The sequence below is a fragment of the Tursiops truncatus genome, chromosome 2, assembly GCF_011762595.2.
Source record: "Tursiops truncatus isolate mTurTru1 chromosome 2, mTurTru1.mat.Y, whole genome shotgun sequence".
Lineage (NCBI taxonomy): Eukaryota > Metazoa > Chordata > Mammalia > Artiodactyla > Delphinidae > Tursiops > Tursiops truncatus.
In genome coordinates this window covers 101,114,658-101,137,719 of record NC_047035.1, presented here as the reverse complement: position 1 = coordinate 101,137,719, position 23,062 = coordinate 101,114,658, and the positions used below count along the sequence as shown (strand labels likewise).

At 36.8% G+C, this 23,062-nt stretch overlaps 1 protein-coding gene across 3 annotated transcripts in view; it reads left to right on the top strand.

Annotated features, from left to right (window-relative positions):
* ADAM10 (ADAM metallopeptidase domain 10) overlaps positions 1–22,555 on the top strand; it is a 110,679-nt gene extending 88,124 nt beyond the window's left edge. For all 3 annotated transcript variants that reach the window (XM_073801083.1, XM_033851740.2, XM_019947162.3), the window contains 6 exons: positions 5,693–5,843; positions 6,648–6,831; positions 7,750–7,858; positions 8,330–8,550; positions 18,424–18,550; positions 20,314–22,555. In XM_073801083.1, coding sequence (XP_073657184.1) covers positions 5,693–5,843; positions 6,648–6,831; positions 7,750–7,858; positions 8,330–8,550; positions 18,424–18,550; positions 20,314–20,408 — 887 coding nt within the window. In that variant the 3' untranslated portion in view covers positions 20,409–22,555. The remainder of the gene's footprint in view (positions 1–5,692; positions 5,844–6,647; positions 6,832–7,749; positions 7,859–8,329; positions 8,551–18,423; positions 18,551–20,313) is intronic.
* The last annotated feature ends 507 nt before the right edge of the window (positions 22,556–23,062 follow it).

The following is a 23,062-nucleotide window of genomic DNA, read 5'->3' as shown; positions in this document are numbered from 1 at the left end:
GTCAATTTTAATTGACATAACACTATGGCCTTTTGTTTTTAATTGAAATTTATACAGAGATAATTTAGATTCACATGCAGTTGTAAGAAATAATGGAGATTCCATATACCCTTCATCCAGTTCCCCCCAGTGGTAACACCTTGCAAAACTGTATAGTATCAATACACTATTACATATAGCAAGGATATTGACATTGATACAGCCCACAGATCTTATTCAGATTTCCCCAGTTTTTCCTGTCGTCATTTCTCTGTGTGTGTGTTTAGTTCTATACAGTTTTATCATGTGTAGGTTTATGTGCCCATCACCACAGCCATGATAAAGAATAGTTCCATCACCACAAGTAATTCTTTTTTTTTAATTATTTTTTTGGCTGTGTGGGGTCTTTGTTGCTGTGCGCGGGCTTTTCTCTAGTTGTGGTGAGTGGGAGCTACTCTTTGTTGCGATGCGCAGGCTTCTCATTTCAGTGGCTTCTCTTGTTGTGGAACATGAGCTCTAGGCGCCTGGGCTCAGTAGTTGTGGCATGCAGGTTCTAGGATGCACGGGCTTCAGTAGTTGTGGTGCACAGGCTCAGTAGTTGTGGCGCACGGGCTTAGTTGCTCTATGGCATGTGGGATCTTCCCAGACCAGGGATCGAACCCGTGTCTCCTGCATTGACAGGCGGATTCGTAACCATTGCACCACCAGGGAAGTCCCACCACAAGTAACTCTTGGCATTGTCCTTTTATAACCACACTCACCTCCCTCCTGGTATCCCTTCAGCTGCCCCACTATTCTCCATTTCTAAAATTTTGTCACTTCAAAAATGTTATATAAATGGAATCATACAGTATGTAACCTTTGGGATTTTTCACTCAGCATGATTCCTTGGAAATTAATCCAAATTGTTTGCCTGCATCACTAGTTTGTTCCTTTTTATTGCAGGTGGTATGTGTGTACTACAGTTTAACGATTTTTCTATTAAAGGATATTTGGGTTATCTTCAGTTTTTGGCAGGTATGAATAAAGCAGCTATAAACAGGCTTTTCATGTGAATATAAGTTTTCATTTCTCTGTGATAAATGCCTCCAAATCCAACTGATGGATCAATGTAGCCGTTGTTTGTTTTTATTTATATGAAACTGCCAAACTGTTCTCTAGAAGGCTGTACTATTTTATATTCCCACCAGCAGTGTATGAGTGAACTAATTTCTCTCTATCCTTGTCAGCCTTTGGTATTTTTATTTTATCCATTGTGATAGGTATATAGTGGTATTTCATTGTACCTTACTTTGTATTTTTCTGATGACTAATGACATTGAATATCTTTTCATGTGCTTTTTTGCCATATGTATATCTTCTTTGGTGAAATGTCCATGTTTCTTGGCCATTGAGTTTTTTTGGTTTTGTTTTTTCTGTTGAGTTTTGAGGGTTCTTTATATAGGCTAGATGCTAGTCACTTGTCAGATATTGGTCTGCATATATTTTCTTCCTGTCTGTAGCTTGTCTTTTCACCCTCTTCACAGTCTTTCCCAGAGCAAAAGTTAAATTTTGATGATGTTTAAATGATCAATTTTTACTTTTATTGATTGACTTTTTCTTATAAAGCCTTCTTTTTCTTTTAAAAGGGCAGATTAAAATTAAAATTGATGTTCTCATTTTTGTTATTGTTGTTATCAGTGGTAGTTTTTCTAAATCTTCTTAGTGTAGAAGTGACACATAGATTCTTCATCTGTAAACTGGGTTTTCACAATAAACTTCCTGATTGAAAGTGACTTTAAAAATGAGCATATTTGGGGCTTCCCTGGTGGCGCAGTGGTTGAGAGTCCGCCTGCCAATGCAGGGGACACGGGTTCGTGCTCCGGTCCGGGAAGATCCCACATGCCGCGGAGCGGCTGGGCCCGTGAGCCATGGCCGCTGAGCCTGCGCATCTGGAGCCTGTGCTCCGCAACGGGAAAGGCCACAACGGTGAGAGGCCCGCGTACTGCAAAAAAAAAAAAAAGAGCATATTTGTCTTTCTCTGTCTGACGTCACTTGATATGATAATCTCTAGGTCTATCCATGTTGCTGCAAATGGCATTATTTCGTTCTTTTTTATGGCTGAGTAATATTCCATTGTGTGTTAGTGTGTGTGTGTGTGTGTGTGTGTGTGTGTGTGTGTGTGTGTGTGTATACACACCACATCTTCTTTATCCATTCATCTGCTAATGGACATTTAGGTTGTTTATATGTCTTGGCTCTTGTAAATAGTGCTGCAGTGAACATTGGGGTTGCATGTATCGTTTTGAATGAGAGTTTTCTCCAGATATATGCCCTGGAATGGGATTGCAGGATCATATGGCTTTAGTTTTTAAGGAATCTCCATAGTGTTCTCCATAGTGGCTGCACCACTTTACATTCTCACCAAGAGTGTAGGAGGATTCTTTTTTCTCTGTACCCTCTCCAGCACTTACTATTTGTAGACTTTTTAATGATGGCCATTCTGACTGCTGTGAGGTGATACCTCATTGTAGTTTTGATTTGTATTTCTCTAATAATTAGCAATATTAAGCATCTTTTCATGTGCCTGTTGGCTATCTGTATGTCTTCTTTGGAGAAATGTCTGTTTAGGTCTTCTGCCCGTTTTTTGATTGGGTTGTTTGTGGGGTTTTTTGACATTAAGCTGTATGAGCTGTTTATATTTTGGAAATAAAACACCTTGTCAGTAGCATTGTTTGCAAATATTTTCTCCCACTCTGCAGGTTATCTTTTCGTTCTGTTTATGGTTTCCTTTGCTGTGCAAAAGCTATTAAGTTTAATTAGGTCCCATTGGTTTATTTTTGTTTTTATTTCCATTACTCTAGGAGACAGATCCAAAAAAATACTGCTGCAATTTATGTCAAAGAGTGTTCTGCCTATGTTTTCCTCTAGGAGTTTTGTAGTATCTATTCTTATATTTACGTTTTAATCCATTTTGAGTTTATTTTTGTATGTGGAATTAGAGAATGTTCTAATTTCATTCCTTTACATGTATCTGTCCAGTTTTCCCAGTACTACTTTTTGAAGAGACAGTCTTTTCTCCATTGTATATTCTTGTTTCCTTTGTCGTAGATTAACTGACCATAAGTGCATGGGTTTATTTCTGGGTTTTCTATCCTGTCCCATTGACCTATATGTCTATTTTTGTGCCAGTACCATACTGTTTTGATTACTGTAGCTTTGTAGTATAGACAAATACCAGAGAAAGACAAATATCATATGATATCACTTGTATGTGGAATCTAAAAAAAGGATACAAATAAACTTATTTACAAAACAGAAATGGACTTACAAACACATAAAACGAACTTACGGTTACCAAAGGGGTTAGCAGGGACGAGGGCATGGGGAGTAGATGAATTAGGAGTTTGAGATTGACATATACACACTGCTATGTATAAAATAGGTAAACAACAAGGACCTACTGTATAGCACAGGGAACTATACTCAATATCTTGTAAGAACCTATAATAGAAAAGATTCTGGAAAAGAAATATTTACATAGATGTATGTATGTATAACTGAATCACTTTGTTGTACACTTGAAACTGACACCACATTGTAAAATATCTATACTTCAATTTTAAAAAAAGAAAGAAAGAAATAACATTTACATAAGATAGAAAAAAATGAGCGTATTGCTTTTTAGTATTACGGGAAGGAAATTTGTTTCTTAAATTACCATGAAATATGTACGTATTATAATTTTGGTATTTAAACAGCCCCTTTTCCTTGTATTTAAGCTGTTACCAAATAGCTGATTTGAAGTAATATTTTTGTATGAGACGAAAACTAACGTGTAGTAAATATTGCATGAATGGTTTTCTGACTTCTGTTGTTTTTCCTTTTCTCCTAAATTACGTCACATGAATTATAAAATGATTATTGCTAGACTAGAAAAATCATTATTATTTACTTAGTATATATTTGCATGTGCATGCTTCTAGCTTTTGAGAACAAAAGAGATGCTATAAAATGAAAGAGAGAGGGAATTCCCTGTCAGTCCAGTGGTTAGGACTCAGCACTTTCATTGCCATGGTCCTGGGTTCAATCCCTGGTTGGGGAACTGAGATCCCACAAGCCTCGTGGCATGGCCAAGAAAAAGAAGAAGGAAAGAGTGAGATGGAGCTTCAGTTACCTCTAAAATTTCCTTTAATGTTTGATGTGGTCAAGGATAAGAATGAAGTTTCTGAGTATAAAGCTAGGCTTTCTAGAATATTTTTGATTCAGACGTACATTGTTTTAGGTTCCTGTGCTTGAGATATGTTCCCTTCCACTCACTCAGTTCTCAGTTTGAAGGCTGTGCTACAACTGTTTTCCACATTGATTTGGTATAACAGAAAGAAAAGAGCACCAGATTTTAGATCTAGAAGACCTGGGTTTAGACTGTGTTTTGTCCATAGTGGGGCATATGGTTTCCAGCAAGTCACAAACTCTGTGAAAGTTAGTTTTCTTTTCTCTAAAATGAAAACATTTGATTCTTTTTATTTCCCTGCAGGTACTGAAATTCAGTGATTTTATGTTCTTACTAAGAGTAGCATTCTTGTTCCAATTTTAAACTTCACTGGCAAAATCAAAGAATTTTTAAAAAGAGCCTAAAAATCTTTCTGAAATTATTCACTATGCTTAGACCAGACAGCCTAACCTTAATGAACTAAGATTTGACCCAATATTGTTAAGACTCTGGAAATACAAAATGTGTAAATAATACATGGTTCTTCCCTTAAGGAGCTTGGTCTAGCTGACAAGCAAAACTAATGTACATTACAAAAAGAATTTACTAATTGACCAGGATACAGTCAGCCAAATAGAATGTGGGAAATTCCATAAAATAAAATGACCCAATTTCTTTAACAATAGTGTAAAAATAAAAAGAGGGGAGGGAATCTGTTACATATTAAAAGAACTTAAGATACATGTCAACCAAAAGCAACCATGGGGAGAGGGGTTGGGGGAAGCTTGTGTGAAACTTGGTTCAAATAAACTAGTGTAAAGAGGTAATTGAAGAAAATTGAACATGAATTGGCTATTAGATGCTATTAAGCATACTGTTAAGTTTTTTAGATGTGTAATGGTATTATGGTTAGATTTTAAAAAGAAAGAACTCCTTATCTGTTAGATTCATCTTGGGATATTTGTTAAGAGCAGCTGAATATGTTAGATGGAGTTGTTTACAGCATATTGTTGAAGTTGCTAAAGCTAAGTGATTGGTACATGGGAGTTCACTATACTTATTCTTTTACTACTTCTGTGTATGTTTGAAATTTTCTAACAGAAAAGGTTTAATTTTTTTCTGCTTGATGAAACACTGACTTACTTTGTACTTATGTGCTAAAAATATAAATAGTACAGTCATTGTTCAGTAAAGCTCAGTGTGGCATGGCCTAAATAGAATGCTACCACTTCTGTGAGGGACCTTAGAAGGGAGCATCAGGTCAAATTCCCTCACTGTACAGCTTAAGAAACTGAGGCCTCAAAAAACGGAAGTGACTTGCCTAAGGCCACATTGCTAGTTAGTGACCAAGCCACTGTTATAATTAGATCTCCTAATTTCCAGATTCCTAGTTTGTTCTACTTTTCTTATTCTTCGAAATTTTCCTTTCTCCTTTTGTTCTGCGGCTTTAAAGAGTTTATAAATTTTAAATAAAATTAATGTTGCATATAATGCTTACTTTGTCTTATTTATTTTCTTCAGAATCTGGCCAACCTATTTGTGGAAATGGAATGGTAGAGCAAGGTGAAGAATGTGATTGCGGCTATAGTGACCAGTGTAAAGACGAGTGCTGCTATGATGCAAACCAACCGGAAGGGAAAAAATGCAAGCTGAAACCTGGAAAGCAATGCAGGTACCTTGCTAATTCCAGTAGTGTTAATGTTCCTGGGAAGTCACCTGAAGGCAGTTATGTCAGATTTCAAACTGAGATTAGGAGATGTATGTGGTTTTGGAACTTTGTTATTTGTTGTTGGTTTATTTTCTGGAGTAGTAGTATTTAGGGCACTGTTGTTGGCAGATTGAACTACTTGTAATTGCAGTTTGTGTGGTGGGTGTTAAAAAAGGACATGCAAAGGACACTCAATAAAATACATATTATTTAATGCCTAACTTTAAAAATGTGACTTTTGTCAGTAGTTTTAGAATCTTAACTTTAAATATTTAGATAGTATGGATTCCATACACTCCTGTAACTTAGTTGTCATATAATTTTATTTCACTTGCCAAATTATTTTGGTAGTGATAGATATAAGCAGTAGAATATTGTTTGTGCAGTACTTTTAAAATGGATGTTCTGTGTATCCTAGTTTGATTTTAGTGTATAAATGTGAGAAAAGTTGATAAATTGACTAATGTGTATCTATGAAAAACAATGATGACTTGCCTAATATTTAATCCATTTTCTATTATAACCTTTTACTATAGGCAAATAGAATAGAATAAGAAAGCTCAATATAGTATGCCTTCATTTTAAAAACAAGATTCTTAATCACTTTTCTGCACTTAATAGAATGTTGAAATTTAATAGCCTCTTATTCCAATAAGACTTGTTTAACAGTAACATACTTAGCATTTATGATTTAAAAATTAGGACTGTATCTATATGTATAGGAAATATCCTAGTGATTTTCTTTACTCACCTCAATGTTTCTTCTAGTCCAAGTCAAGGTCCCTGTTGCACAGCACAGTGTGCATTCAAGTCAAAAACTGAGAAGTGTCGGGATGATTCAGACTGTGCAAAAGAAGGAATATGTAATGGCATCACAGCTCTCTGCCCAGCATCTGATCCTAAACCAAACTTTACAGACTGTAATAGGCATACACAAGTGTGCATTAATGGGGTAAGCATTTGATTTGTATGTTGTTTATTTAGTTTTATGAAACCTTTTTCAGGATAATTGTTTGTTGCCACTTAAAGCCGCATAAAGTAATTAATCTCGGTCCCTATCTATTTCCTCACAAAGCTGTGAATGCATTATGTGGCATAAGTGCCTGGTGGCATTTGATTAGTTATTGACTTGTCTTTCATCTTTCTACTGCATGCGTTTGATACTCTCTAGAGAAAAATAGCTATGTAACTAGGCATGTAACTTTGTATTTCTTTTAAGTTTTATAAATTAACATTTTAATACTCTAAATGAAAGAACTCTCAGTTATTTCCTCTGAATGTGAAGCCTTTAAAGCTTTCTTGGCTAAATAACCACTTTCCTCTACATGAGGAAAATTTCATTTTTCTCTCCTTATAAAGGAGCCATAATAACCAACATAAAGTCGATGCTCATCTAATCTCCTTCTCTGTTTTTGTTTGGTCTAGATTTTTAAGTTACCATTTCTTTAAAGATTTACTATCTTATTTGCACTTACTTTTTTTTTTTTTTTTGTGGTACACGGCCCTCTCACTGTTGTGGCTTCTCCCGTTGTGGAGCACAGGCTCCGGACGCGCAGGCTCAGCAGCCATGGCTCACGGGCCCAGCCACTCCGCGGCATGTGGGATCTTCCCAGACCGGGGCACGAACCCTTGTCTCCTGCATCGGCAGGCAGACTCTCAACCACTGCGCCACCAGGGAAGCCCCTGCACTTACTCTTTTTAAGATGTGTTTATACCATCCATTTCTGATACTAATCTATGCTTCCCCCCCGCCCCCCGACTTGTATTTCTACTTAATTATTTTAGCGTTGGAGGTGTTTCTGTCTGCTATTGTCAACAAGAGGTTTGACTGTATAGGGATTAAATAATTGGTCTTTTATTTTTCTTTCAGCAATGTGCAGGTTCTATCTGTGAGAAATATGGCTTGGAGGAGTGCACCTGTGCCAGCTCTGATGGCAAAGATGATAAGGAATTATGCCATGTCTGCTGTATGAAGAAGAGTAAGGCTTTTAAAATGCAAGAGTATAAAATCTGTTTCAAAAACCTTATTTTCTCCTAAATTTTAAGTGTTAAACTTTGATATACAGTTGGGACATAATTTCCAGCTGAACTGATCCTCTTGAGAAATTTTAAAATGTAGTATAGAATTGTGTTTCTAGTATTATGGTCCCTACAGTGTTTTTAAAATGATAAATTAGATAAAACCTGCCAGCGTTTTTACAATAATTAATATAAATACCGTTAGAAGGATTTAAAGCCATTGTAGGCACTAAGTCAGGAGTTACTGGTTGTTTGTTTATGCTGTAATATTTAAGGTGAATTACCAGTGGTGTTATCTAGTCTAACTAATGAAAGTCTATATAACATGTCATGGTGATGATTTTAGGCAGTTTCTTCCTTTCCTCCCTCTCTCCCGAGCTAGCCCAATAGGAAATCTGATCTTCAACTTATATTTGACACTTCTTTTGCAGTGGAGCCATCAACTTGTGCCAGTACAGGGTCTGTGCAATGGAGCAAGTACTTCCTTGGTCGAACCATCACCCTGCAACCTGGATCCCCATGCAATGATTTTAGAGGCTACTGTGATGTTTTCATGCGGTGCAGATTAGTAGATGCTGATGGTCCTCTAGCTAGGCTTAAAAAAGCAATTTTCAGTCCAGAGCTCTATGAAAACATTGCTGAATGGATTGTGGTAAGTAATAGTTTTTATTTATAAAGAAACCTTATCTTAAAATGATTTGATCATAATTTTACTTGGTTAGAGGTCACCCCTGTTATGAGAAAATCACTTCTTTTCTGTTTATACTGGAGTTATAGTTGACCCTTGAACAACATGGGTTGAACTGCATGGGTCTACTTATAAGCAGATCTTTTTCAATAGTAAATACTACAGTAGTACACAGTGTGGAGTTGGTTGAATCTGCCGGTGTGGAGGAACCATGGATATAGAGAACTTTGGAGGTGGTTGGCTAACTATGATTAACCCGCCACGTTCAAGGGTCAACTGTATTTTATCTGAAGAGTGATTTTTAGGGCTTCCCTGGTGGCGCAGCGGTTGAGAGTCCGCCTGCCAATGCAGGGGACACGGGTTCGTGCCCCGGTCCGGGAGGATCCCGCATGCCGTGGAGTGGCTGGGCCCGTGAGCCATGGCCGCTGAGCCTGTGCGTCTGGAGCCTGTGCTCCACAGTGGGAGAGGCCACAGCGGTGAGAGGCCTGTGTACCGCAAAAAAAAAAAACACCTAAAGGTGCCTTCTGGCACTATGGTAAAGTGAAAAGGGTACAGGCTTGGAATTACACGAGGATTCAGATCATCCTTCTGACGTTTGATAATTCTGTGACTTCAGGCAGCTTACATTTCTTGGCTCCCTTACTTCCCTGTTTTCAACTCAAATCCAGTTCTTATTTTCTTTTTTTCTGATCATCTCTAATAAGAAAAAGTTGAGATCTAGTATACTTGTCTACTATGGGAAACAGTGTGTTCAAAGAAAAAAATCTGATAATTGGAATCTCAGAGTTATGTTCTGCTGAGTTTATGTTGTTGTGCCAGATGTTGTAGGTTTTCTAGATAGTAAATCATATCATCTAAAAATAATATTTTTTCACTTTTCTCCATTATGTTTAATTTTGATTCATTTTATTTACAATTTCAAAAACTCATTCCTATTTTAAAATATTTAATAGAAATGATCTTTTTAGTTAAAGTGTTTTTAAAACCTTTTTTCATATTTTAGATTTGAGGATTTTGTGAACTACTTCTTACAATGAATTTTAGCAATGTGAAGTCTTGTGCTCTGGAACTGATTAATCAGGCACTTTTAGGTTTATGCAGATTTGCCTTAAATGGGTATAGAACACTGTTATTTTAAATCAGTGTTGACATTCACATGCCACCCTTTCAAATAGCATGGTCCATAATGCCGGAAGAGTACCGTTAGGCTGTTGCTGCATTTGTGGGCATTAATCAGATCAAACAGTAAGATAAACAACAGCCACTTCCTTACAAGTTATTTGTCTCATTTGTGTTACTTGCAGAGTTCACCTGCATAGCAGAGTTCATTTTGTTACACTGGTCTTTCATCATGTATAAGGAAAGTGTCCTTCTAGTTAGTAATGTAGGTTATTAGTTTGCTCTGGTAAGAAGCTGTGAAAGGGATGATGGGTTAGTTTTACTGACTTTCCTTTCCATTGGTACCTGGTGGCTCTTTTATCTCCTTTCCACAGTATACTATGGAATCTTTTTTCCTCATGAGGGTAGAGTGGGAAGAACCTTAACAGTTTAATAGTTCAGGACGTGAGTTACTGACTGCTATAGGCACCATGGAAATGATGTAATAAAGACTTTTACTTTCTTTTCCGGGGAAAAGTTGTTTTTGACAGTAATGTTTGAATGTAGGCTGAATGCCTACTGTGTGCCTCGCCAGGAGATAATGATAAACATCCTTTGGATTTATCAAGGGGTCACCTAGTTCTTGAAAAGTTGGAGAGCATTCACCAGTAAATCTGTTAAGACCCTGTACCACTGTCTCCTTTTCATTAAATGGATACATTGGTAATTCTTTTTCATTTTCTTCCATAGTTACTGATGTGTTCACATTTTTTGCACCTTTTGTGTTAGGTTTGACATAGGAAACCACCTTTGACCTTGATTTTTTCCAAATCTATCACTGTATTTACCCCACACTTTAAAATAATTGCCTGTTAGTTTGTGGCTTTTTTCTTTTTAATTTGTTCAGTTTTATCAGGAGTTCATCTTTTTATTATTATTTTGACAAGAGTCAACTATGTTTCTCATTTTTTAATTAATGTCTTCTCTCTTATTTTGCTGTAATTTTATGAACCTAGATAAGTATCTGGTGTTCTTTATGAAAGATTTAGAGTAGTGTTTCCAAGTGCTTCACAGAACACTAGATCCATAGGTTTGGTGGTCAAATGAATCTGGACAATATTGCATACTATAGTCCCATCTTAGAGATTTGTGATAATATTGTGAGAAGCCCCACGATAAAAAATCTTTTTAACTTCATTTTCCAAACTTACCTGACCTTTATTCATATTGTACATGAGAATTACCTAAGGGCTTAGACCAATTAAGTCAGAATCTCTGGGGATGGAGTATAAAGTGTTTGGGTCATTTCAAAGCTCCCAACTCTCAATTCTGATGATCAACTGGGATTGAGAACCAACCATTCATGTAGAACAGGGGTTGGCAAACTATGGCTCATGAGCCAGATTTAGCCCACTGCCTATTTTTGTATGGCTTACAGCTAAGAATGGTTTCACGTATATAAGTAGTTGAAAAAAATCAAAATAATATTCTTCTGGGGACTTCCCTGGTGTTGCAGTGGTTAAGAATCCTCCTGCCAATGCAGGGGACATGGGTTCGAGCCCTGGTCCTGGAAGAGCCCACATGCAGCGGAGCAACTAAGCCAGTGCACCACAACTACTGAAGCCTGCACGCCTAGAGCCGGTGCTCCGCAATTAGAGAAGCCACTGCAATGAGAAGCCCATGCACTGCAACAAAGTGTAGCCCCCCGCTTGCCGCAACTAGGGAAAGTCTGCGCATAGCAACGAAGACCCAACGCAGCCAAAAATAAATAAATAAAATAAATTTATTTTTTAAAAAAAAGAATATTACCCGTAACGGAACTAATGGCCATAATTAATTTAAAAAATATATATTCTTCTGAAAATTATATGAAATTCAAATTTCAGTGTCCATAAGTAGTGATTTATCAGAACATGGCCATGGCTATTCAGTTATATATTGCTTATGGCTGCTTTTGCACTTTGAATAGTTGCAGCAGAGACTGCTTGGCCCCATAAAGCCTAAAATATTTGTCTGGCCTTTGATAGGAAGTTTCTGCCAAGCCCTAATCTAGACCAGTGGATCTCAAAGTGTGGTCCCCTGACCAGCAGCATCAGCAGCACCTGGGAACTTGATAAAAATGCAAATGATCAGGTCCCACGTGGACCCCTGAGTCGGTATGTGATGGTGCATGCTAAAGTTTGGGAACCATTTTTACAGTCTCTGCAGTGTAATGACTCCTTTTTAAAAGACTTGTAACAGAAATTTTCTACTTTGTCTTCCTGCTGTGTTGAAAATGGAAGGTGGTTGTGGACCTCCAGAGTCCTTTGTTGCCTAGTAGAATAGGCCTCATAGATATCACTAACGAAACTTGAACAACAAAGATGCAGTATTGTCACAGGGCTTAGCATATGGTAAGGAGTCAGTATGTGTTTGCTAGATGAATGAAGCAGATAACTGTGTCATAACTTATATGGAAAAGAAAAAATCATACATATTGTCCTAACTTTGAAGTTTTCAGGTATCTCTCAGTGGTATTTTAACCTGCTTGCCCAGGCTAAGTATAAAGTAACAAGAAGATTAGTAGCCAGTTGCTTTCGAGAGGGGTGGTGCGTGGAGTGTTGAAGGATAAAAGAACATTTAGTCAGAGTCCAGACAATGGTATCTTCTGAAGGATGAAGGGACGCTTTCTGCCCCTGCAGGATGGCATAATCAGTATCCTGACAAGGGACTGTGGGTCCCACATGGTCTTGTGACTACCCGGAAGTCTAGAGCGTGTTTGCTGTGACTGAGAGTTGTTATCACTGGAAATTCACCAAAAGGATTATATGATTAACTTTTTCTAGAGATCTTTAAAACCAGCTAAGATTATCTTATGTCTGAAGAGACTTGATGGCTTGTCTTGCCCCTTCCCCCTCACAGTTTTTTGAGTGAAACCTGTTTTATTGTTTTGTTAGCCTATAGGTCCTTTTTGTTTATTTAGATTATTAAATAAAAAACTATTGTAATTAGAACATAATAAATTAGACTGGCAAATTTTGACCTTTCATTTTTGTCATTTTTACTTAATTTTTCTACTTTGTGTTCTTTTGGCCATATAAGTGGATGTATTGAACATCATCTATCTGTTTCTTATATAGAATTATTTTCTCAGACTTGATTTAGTACTTGTTAACTTCTAAGCTGTTTTTTAAACTTGGATGTCTTTGTCTCTTAAGTTTCACTTAACACCCTTGTATCTATGAAAGACAAGAGCTTGACTCGTAATTTACATTCATTAAATGCCTGTTGAATGAATGACAGCTCTCTTTTATTTCAGACTCTTAACAGGTGGATAAACTGTGATCTCTTTTCTGAGATGAAACACATATATTGCACTTATTAGCCTGGTTGGTATTCTTTTTCCAGATTTTATAGTATATGAGAAAACATGTGATTTAGCATTTACCACTCTCTGATAATTCTCTCTTGAAGGGGGCATTTAAAAAAATCTTCTCTACCAAAGGTGACCATATTTACTAACACTCTCAAATGCACTATTGTTTTGTTTAGTTTTTCCTTGCTATCTTCTATCCACTGCGATATTCTATTTCTGAGAGCTACTATCATTGTCACGAAAACATCTCAGCTTTGGGCTTTTGAGGTATATAGTTACCTGGAAGATTTCAGAGGAAAACCAGGAACACTGCTAGAAGGGACTGGAAATTCTCAAGGACCTGGGTGCCACATTTTCGTAAATATCTTTTGATCTCAGCTGGGACTCGGTCCTTTTGACCTTTGTTTTTTACGAAGTTATAACCACTGTTAAATTCAGGCTTCCTCTCTCCAGTCTGCTTTTGTTACTGCCATACTACTTGCATCTCTATTTAAAACTGTATAGGTACTGAAAAACTGGTATTAGAAGAGGTGTCAAACCATAATTTTTTATGTCCTCTGTTGTAAGAACCTTTTGCATTATTTGTGCGTGCGTGCAATCTAGATATAATAAATAAATATTATAAATGAGAAGTGTTTCTCTAAGTCAGTATTTGGAGTAATGACTCACGTGTAATAACTAGTCCAACAGGTACTTTTTGGTAGAGTATATACTGAGTTTATAGAATATAAATTCAAAAAGCTTGCAGTCCAGTTTGGGATAGAGAGGATAAGCACATAGAAACATATTTTCAGTTCTGCATCATGTTTTCACAGGAAATAGGAGAACCTATTTGGACAAGGCTTCTTTAAGGATGTGATAGCAAAGCTAAGTTCTTAAGGACTAGTAAGTAGAGGGACAGGTGGATGTTTTGTTAAGAGAGAGCAGCTGAAATAGTCACAGACATAAGAAATATTTTAAATAAAAATTTTTTTCACTTTTATCCTTTTGAAAAGTGTGATTATCCTTTTTTTTTTTTTAATTGACAAAGTAATATGTTGAAAAGTAAGCCGCCTTTTTTCCCTGGAGCCCAGTCCTCTCAAGACGAGTTTCTTATATATTTTTCAGAAACTGTATTTTTACAAGAAAATATATTTTAAAAAGACAAGTGGAATCATATATTTACTGGGCCGCAGTTCATTGTGTGCTCTGTTTTTTTATCTCTGTCCCACTTAATGATTTATCTTGGAGATCTTTGGTGGGAAGCTTTTTTTTTTTTTTTTTAATTTATGGCTGTGTTGGGTCTTCGTTTCTGTGTGAGGGCTTTCTCCAGTTGCGGCGAGCGGGGGCCACTCTTCATCGCGGTGCACGGGCCTCTCCCTATCGCGGCCTCTCTTGTTGCGGAGCACAGGCTCCAGACGCGCAGGCTCAGTAGTTGTGGCGCACAGGTCTAGTTGCTCCGCGGCATGTGGGATCTTCCCAGACCAGGGCTCGAACCAGCATCCCCTGCATCGGCAGGCAGATTCTCAACCACTGCGCCACCAGGGAAGCCCGGTGGGAAGCTTTTGAAGAACGGTTTTACATAGAGGAATGACATAGTTCTGTGTTTTAAGTAGTTGTAACACTGATGACCATGTGGAAGACTAGAAGGAAGGAAATGTGTTCGAGAATATAGTGAACGTCAGGAATGGAAGGGCATCTCCCATAACAGAACTAGCCCACCAGCCTGAAGGTAGTAGGAAGACCCTTGACCCTTTGTGCTTATAAAATGGATCACATTAGAGGTGATACTGCCTTTCCAGAGGGTATTTGGAAATTACCAGTAGTTGTCAGAGTAACTGAGGGACTCTACTGGCATTTGATGGATGAGGGCCATGTATGCTAAACTTCCTGCATTGCTCAAAATGGTCCTGTACCACAATGCCAGCATATCTACACTGAGTAAGAAGCACTCATCTGCATCCTAGTCACGGGCATGCTTGTTTAAAATGCAGTTCCCTGGGCCCTCCACCAGAACACTGAATTGTAAGTAATGTTTTACTGGAACACAACCACGTTCACCTGTGTTGTGTCTTATCTATGGCTGCTTTTGTACTACAGTGGCAGAAATGAATTGTTTTGACCAGGACCATATGGCCCACAAAGCCTAAAATGTTAGTTGTTGGGCTCTTTATAGAAAAAGTCTGCTGACCCTTGGTAGAGACCAGTAGTTCTCAGTCTTGGCTGCATAGTGGAATCATGTGGCAGCTTTAACAAAACTGCTGATGTCAGGATCCCACCCCCACCCTACTGGAGCCTGGGATTTCGTCCAGGTATCTGAGTTTCCAGGCGATTCTAATGTGTAGCCGAGGTTGAGAACCACTGGTATAGAGCAGGAAGAGTACTTGTAGCAGTACAAGCTGGTGATTTTGGTTCTTAATGATTTTACTGGGTCAGTGTCAGAGTTGCAGACAGGAAAGGTAGGAGAAGGTCTTAACTTCATTGAATGCCACATTTAAAAGGCCTCTGGATGCTTGGAACATGACAAAAGCTGTGCATATAGTTCTGCATGTGACAGTAGGCAGAAATGAAGAGAGGAATCAGCCAGCACTTGAGTTGACAGACTGAGGACAGGACTTAAACCCTGCCTTTTTTTTTGATAAATAGCAGGTCTGTTATTTGAGGATGAATAAAACAGGAAAAACAACAGGAGCCTGTGGGAAATTTATTTAACAAGGGAAGGGGAATATTAACCTAAAGACTCACAGGGAAGAGCAGTGCTCTGAAAATTATTTTCTACAGAAACCAAAAGAAAGTTTTAGAAAACTATCTGGCAATCTCAGTAGGATGCAAGAAATGGCTTCTGAAAAGTAGATTGTAAGCTGTGGTTTCCAAGCCAGATTCAGCCCGGCAAATGTGTCTTGTATGGTCTACCTGTTGTTTTTAGAAATTTTGAATGAGTTGTTAGCATTTAAAAACAGATTTCATGTAAAAATTCAGATTTGTAGCTTCTCTTTAAAGATAAATCTTTCGGCAGTAAGGCTGACTTGCATCACCCCTTGCTCTCTCCTTTCTTGAACACTTCATTCCTAAAGGCAATTAGGTGAGGCCAAGCAAGGCATCCATGCCTGGTGAGGGGAGCTGTACTGGCACAGGGCAGGGTGCCCTTTGAACCCTGTGGAGGGGTGACTGGCTTGTGATGTCAGAGTACAAGTATTGTGAGGAGGGTGTCTGCTTAGGAGGGCCAGTTTTTAAAGGAACTAGGGCTCCTTGGAGAAATGACTGATTCCAGTGCTGGGGCAGGGAAAGAACAAGATGAACCTGTAACTCCTTGTGCCAACTGAAGTGCTCAAAGAATGGTGAGGACATGCCCAAAAGACACAATAATGATAGTAATGGATTATAACCCATTAAGGAAAATAGGAAATCATGAGGGAATAAATAAATTTAAAGTTTTATGAAGAATAAAATATTTATATAGTTCTAAATTATGTCCGTACAAAATACTCATTGACTACAAAAGAGAAGAGTATCTTTTTGGTAAAGTTTGGCAGTTAACACCTTGGTCAAGTGATCCAGTTAACGTCCTTAGTAATGAGATCAAAGTCATGTGTCACCTGGTTGGATGCAATGAGAAGAATACAGCATCACTTCTGAGATATTCTTACTAAAGATGTATGACCTGAATCTAATAATAAAGAAACATCTGAGAAACCCCAATTGAGGGACATTCCAATGCAAAATAACTGACCTGTAATCTTCAAAAGTGTCAAGTTATATAAACTAAGGGAAGACTGTGGATTGTTTCCAGATTGCGGGGGACTAAAGAAACACAGCTGGTAAATGCAGCACAGTTCTGAATCGGATGGCATTGGGACATATGGCAAAACTTGAATGAGGAGGTCTGAGGATTAAATGGTAGTGATGTAACAATGCCAATTTCCTGATTTTGTTATGATTATCTAGGAAAACCCCCTTAATATCTAGGAAAACCCCCTTAAGTTGCAGGAACTATATGCTGAATTGTTCAAGTGTAACAGGACATCATGGTAGCAGTTTACTCTCAGATGGTTCCAGATTTTACAAACTTCTTTGTACTGTACTTGGAACTTTTCTAAAAGTTTGGGATTCTTTCAAAATTAAATTGATATGTTTATATATATATATATATATGAAAGGCTTTATGCACACACGGGGAAGGTGGCTTGGGGTATTTTACCACAACATTCATTTTTATTTCAGCTTCTGTTTCTTTAATTATATTGTCACTGCTGGATAAAGAAAACAGTATAGAAGTAGTAGACTGCTGGTTTTAAGGCCTCAGATCCGAGAAGCGCTTCTTAAATGGGAGTTTTATTGGCAATAATTAGCAATAACTATATATGTATTATAACAATCTGCGTAAGCCAATATAAGGTTCATAGTTTTCTAGTTGTTACTATTTTGTATGATGTTTATTAGTACGTGCTATCTTAAGACAAAAATTGAATATTTTGAATTGCAAAATAGACTTAAATTTATTAAGAATGGCAACAGTAATTTTTCTATAAATAAGATTATGTCAGTAGTTTTTGAAGGTTTTTTGTTTGGCTAATTGATTTAATTTGACTTAAGTTGGAAATGAAATTTTTTAGTACCTTCTTAGAGGTAAACTTTACCTGCTTCTAGAATGTGTGTATCCTTCCACTTTTCATATTAAAGAAGACAGTTAACCTTTAAATAAGTGAGTATATATGTAATAGATATTTTATATATATATATATATATATATATATATATATATATATATATAATGAGAACTAAGATACATTGTATAGGAATAATTTAATAACAGTAGTCTGGGACTCAAGTTCCAAATGAAATAGAGAAACAGGAAAGAGGGGTCTCAAAAAAGATAGAATTTCAATCTTAGCTTTGATGATTAGAAAAAAATATAGGTTAAAGAATATTTTAAAAATCTATCTAGTAGAATTTAAAGCAAGTTATATACCTTCTAAGTCACTGGATAGTATAAAAAGCAAAGTCTGTAAGAGTAACAGGTAAAAGAAGGGAAGGAAGTATTTAAATCAGAAAATATTTAGTAACATGGGAAAATGCAATATAAACTATATGCAGGATGACCCCAGTTTTGCACGTGTGTTTTTCTGAGTATGACAAACATAGTTATATAGAAAAGAGACTGAAATGAAAATAAGATTTAGTGGTTTCCTCTAGGAAGTGAAATTATGGGTGATTTTTGTTTTCGCCTTTGTACTTTTTATTTAGAGATTAATATATATGTGCTTTTACGTGATATCTACAACTCCCAATGAACAGATGTTCTTTAAAAATTAAAATGTAATGTATCCTATTGTATATTTTATATAATGTAAAATACTCTAAAATATTTTATAGTTTTTTCAGTGGAAAAATCTGTTTATTTCTAGGCTTATTGGTGGGCAGTATTACTTATGGGAATTGCCCTGATCATGTTAATGGCCGGTTTTATTAAGATATGCAGTGTTCATACTCCAAGTAGTAATCCAAAGTTGCCTCCTCCTAAACCTCTTCCAGGTAAGACAATTTGAGCAATATTTTTATTACTCAGAACCATTTAGCAAGTAGAACTGAATTATAAATGAGTCTTCAGTAACTAATATATAATACTTTCTCCTTGAGAATGGGATTATTGGCTGAATTATGTAGTTGATTTTTAAGTGTGTGTTTTTTTTGTTTTTTTTAATCAACCCAGTCTAGCTTATGGCTGCCGATTTAATGCTAATATATCCTTTTTAAAAAATGCTAATATATCCTTTGCTAATGCTAATATATCCTTTAAAAAAAAATCCAAAAATCTTCCCTTTTTGGTTTTATTATGATAGACTACTTCTAAATGATTGTTCTTTCTATTCTAATAGCTATGCTTCAGTTATGGTTTTTAACGTTCGTGCTCTTGAAATATTTTCTGGCACGTAAAGTCATTTTCCCTAGGGATGATGCTTATGGGGAAATACAAGTTCCAGTCTGTGGGAGAGTCGTAGTGTAGAGGCTTCAGTCACCAAACAACCATAGTTATTCTCCATCTCTGAAAACAACTCCTAAGGTTTTGTCTCCACCACCCTTTACCTCTCAGGGAGACAGGGCTGGGAGGAGATACCCTCTTTAGACAAGGGGATTTGGAGAAGGAGGGTAAGGAAGCAACTGCTGTGGGTTGTTTAGGCCCCCACCTGTCTCTCCCACCCCCTCCCCAAGGTAGGTGTCGCTTCCACGCTCCCCTCGGGACACCTGCGAAGTAGGTGTGGGACAACACTGTCCCAAGGCCCAGGTAAATGGCAGTAGTTCCCTCTCCTGCCCCCCACTCACTTCTCATTGAAGCCTCTTGCCTCAGGCCAAATCCACTGCCCTACACAAAGTTGTTTAAAGCTAGGGGTTTCTTATAATTTTCTCCATTTTCCCTCAGTTGTTCCCCTATATTTACCTATCTTAAGGCAAGAGAGGTCAGTGGTCATGCTGGGACAGTATCTTGGTGGGAATCAAAGGAAATTTGATTTTGATGTCATTGCTTTTTGTAAATTAGCAAGTTAGCACTCTGGAACTGATGTCAGTTTCTTAGGGATTTCCAAGGCCCAAGTGACACTTTTTAGATACATTACCAATTATGGCCTCATTTAATGATGCAATTCTTTTAATTTCATTTTAAGGATTTTCCAGCTCTTAACTGTTGTTTATTGAATGCTCTCAAAAACTGTTGAGCACTTTTTCGTGAATTATCATATAATCCTCACAACAGACTATCTGAGTTAGTTATTATCCCTGTTGTACAGACTTGTTAGTCATCTGAGTTTCAGAGAGGCTAAGTCATTTGCTCGAAGACACCCAGCAATTTCTTCCTCATGGAGTCTCTCCTCAGACCCATATTAATCTAATAGTTGTAGCTGTTAAGCACTTGAAATGTGGCTAGTCTCAATTGAGATGTATTGTAAATATAAAATACATACAGACTCTGAAGACTTAGTATTTAAAAAATGAAATATTTCATTAATGATTCTTTATATTGATTACATCTTGAAATGATAGTATTTTGACTATATTGGGTTAAATGAAATAAAAATATTATTAAAATTATTTTACCTGTTTCTCTAACTTTTTTCACTGTGGTTACCAGAAAATAGAAACTTACATATACGGCTCATATCATATTTGTTTCGGACAATGCTGATCTAGAACCTTTTTTCTTTCCCCCCCCCCTTTTTTTTTTTTAACTGAAATGGCAGCTTTGTTTTTAAAGATTAAAAAGCTCATGGTAAATCTCTCTTGCTTTTGTTTGTGACGCACAGGCACTTTAAAGAGGAGGAGACCTCCCCAGCCCATTCAGCAACCCCAGCGTCAGAGGCCCCGGGAGAGTTATCAGATGGGACACATGAGACGTTAACTCAGCTTTTGCCTTGGTTCTTCCTAGTGCCTACAATGGGAAAACTTCACTCCAAAGAGAAACCTATTAAATCATCATCCCCAAACTAAACCCTCACAAATAACAGTTGAAGAAAAAAATGGCAAGAGATCATGTCCTCAGATCAGGTGGAATTACTTAAATTTTAAAGCCTGAAAATTCCAATTTGGGGGTGGGATGTGAAAAAGGAACCCAATTTTCTTATGGACAGATATTTTTAACCTAATGGCACAAAGTCTTAGCATATTATTATGTGCCCCGTGTTCCCTGTTCTTCGTTGCTGCATTTTCTTCACTTTGCAGGCAAACTTGGCTCTCGATAAACTTTTATCACAAATTGAAATATATATATTTTTTTCAACTGCCAATCAAGGCTAGGAGGCTCGACCACCTCAACATTGGAGACATCACTTGCCAATGTACATACCTTGTTATATGCAGACATGTATTTCTTACGTACACTGTACTCCTGTGTGCAATTGTAAACAGAAATTGCAATATGGATGTTTCTTTGTATTATAAAATTTTTCCGCTCTTAATGAAAAATTACTGTTTAATTGACATACTCAGGATAACAGAGAATGGTGGTATTCAGTGGTCCAGGATTCTGTAATGCTTTACACAGGCAGTTTTGAAACGAGAATCAGTTTACCTTTTCCTTGTGATGGAGTTGGTTCTGATATTCATTTTGTTTTATCAAATGGCTGCTAAGAGCACAAGAGTGATGATGCTGAAGAACACAGTTAAGTGCAAACTGGACATATGCAGCATACTACTACTTCAGGCTTAGTTCTTTATGTAAATGTCTGATTTCCACTTACTTATTTTAAACTTTCTAATTCAATTCCATTTTTGAAGTGATAGGTGAAGTTTTATTCATGTTTGGTAGCAGTTATGTCAGTGAAATGATTCTTTTTATTTGCAGCCTCTTATTTGTATGCTAATTATGTTTTGGTTTTGTCTGATACGGAAAAGAAAAGCTGTGTCTCTATTTTATCAAAATATTTGAACAGCGTTTTCAGCATATCATCACTGATCATTGGTAACCACTAAAGAAGAGTGATTTGCTCAACCAGTAGTTAAAATTGTAGCTAGGCCTTCTGACATTTTTTTTCCCTAAAATATTTTAACTGCAATGAAGGTGAAACAGCACAATGTCCCATTCCAAATTTATTTTTTAAACAGGTGTAAATAATTGGCTTTTTAAAGAAAGAAGGCAAAAGCATTTAATGTATTAACAGGCTTATTGCTATGCAGGAATGGAAGGGGGCATTACAAAAAACCTTTAAGCTTGTGACATATTTATTGCTTCTTGTTTTCCAGCTATATCACTTAAATTAGAAGTAAACAGCTATGATTTTCCTGGCTTCACATAGGAGGCAGATTTAGGGAAAGTTGAAAAGATTTGTGTTTGGCTTTTTTTCTTTTTTCTTTTTTTCTTAAGAGTATAAGGTTTACACAATCATTCTCATAATGTGACGCAAGCCAGCAAGGCCAAAAATGCTAGAGAAAATAATGGGATCTCTTCCTTGTAAACTTGTACAGTATGTGGTGACTTTTTTCAAAATACAGCTTTTTGTACATGATTTAGAGACGAATTTTGTACATGAAACCCCAGATAGACTATAAATAATTCTAAACAAACAGGTAGGTAGATATATATATGTAATTGCTTTTAAATCATTTAAATGCCTTTGTTTTCGGACTGTGCAAAGGTTGGAAGTGGGTTTGCATTTCTAAAATGGTGACTTTTACTCTGCAAGAGTTATTAGTAACTTCTTGAGTGTGGTAGACTTTGGAACATGTACATTTTTTGCTTGTAATGTTATCCTGTGGTAGGGTTTTGGCAGGTACATACTGCCCCATTTTATTTTGAGTCTAAGTTAAATGTTTTCTGAAAAGAGATGCGTGCACTGAACTCTTTCCACTGCAAATCAAGATGTGGTAAAACAAAAGGATCAAGACAAATGAGATCTAATACTACTGTCAGTTTAATGTCCACTGTGTTTTATACAGTATCTTTTTGTTCACTTTGGAAATTTTTACTAAAAATTGCAAAAAATAAAGTATTGTGCAAAGATGTAAGGTTTTTTGAAACTTGAAATGCATTAATAAATAGACTTGATGAAATTGTCTTGAAGGTTTCATACTCTTTGAGCTCTGAGAACTATCAAAAGAAGCTTCCGGCAAGGCAGCTTGTCCTTACTAAATGAAAGAGATTGTTACACAGAAAGGATGGTCTCTTCCCACACAAGTACAGATATCTTTATTCCTAATTAAGACTTCATGTAAAAATTTTATTATTAGATATCTCTTTCTACACACAATGAACATTTGAAAAACAGTCTCAACTGCTTTACATTATTTCTAATCAATATTCAAAGTGCTTAAACGTGTCTGTCTTAGCAGAAGAGCTGAGTCATTTTGGAAACTGGTCTCATATATATTTTGCAAAGTTTTGAATGCTAAGTACCTCATTTATTTTAAAAGTCTAGTTTGATGATAAGTGTATTTAAAAAATTTGAGCCACGTTTTCCTGCTTTGTCAAATTCATAGCAAATAAGAAGAGACTTGATATTTCAGTCTTACCTAGAAAAAGAATTGTAAGCCCAGAGTGGTGCCCTGCACAGAACAATC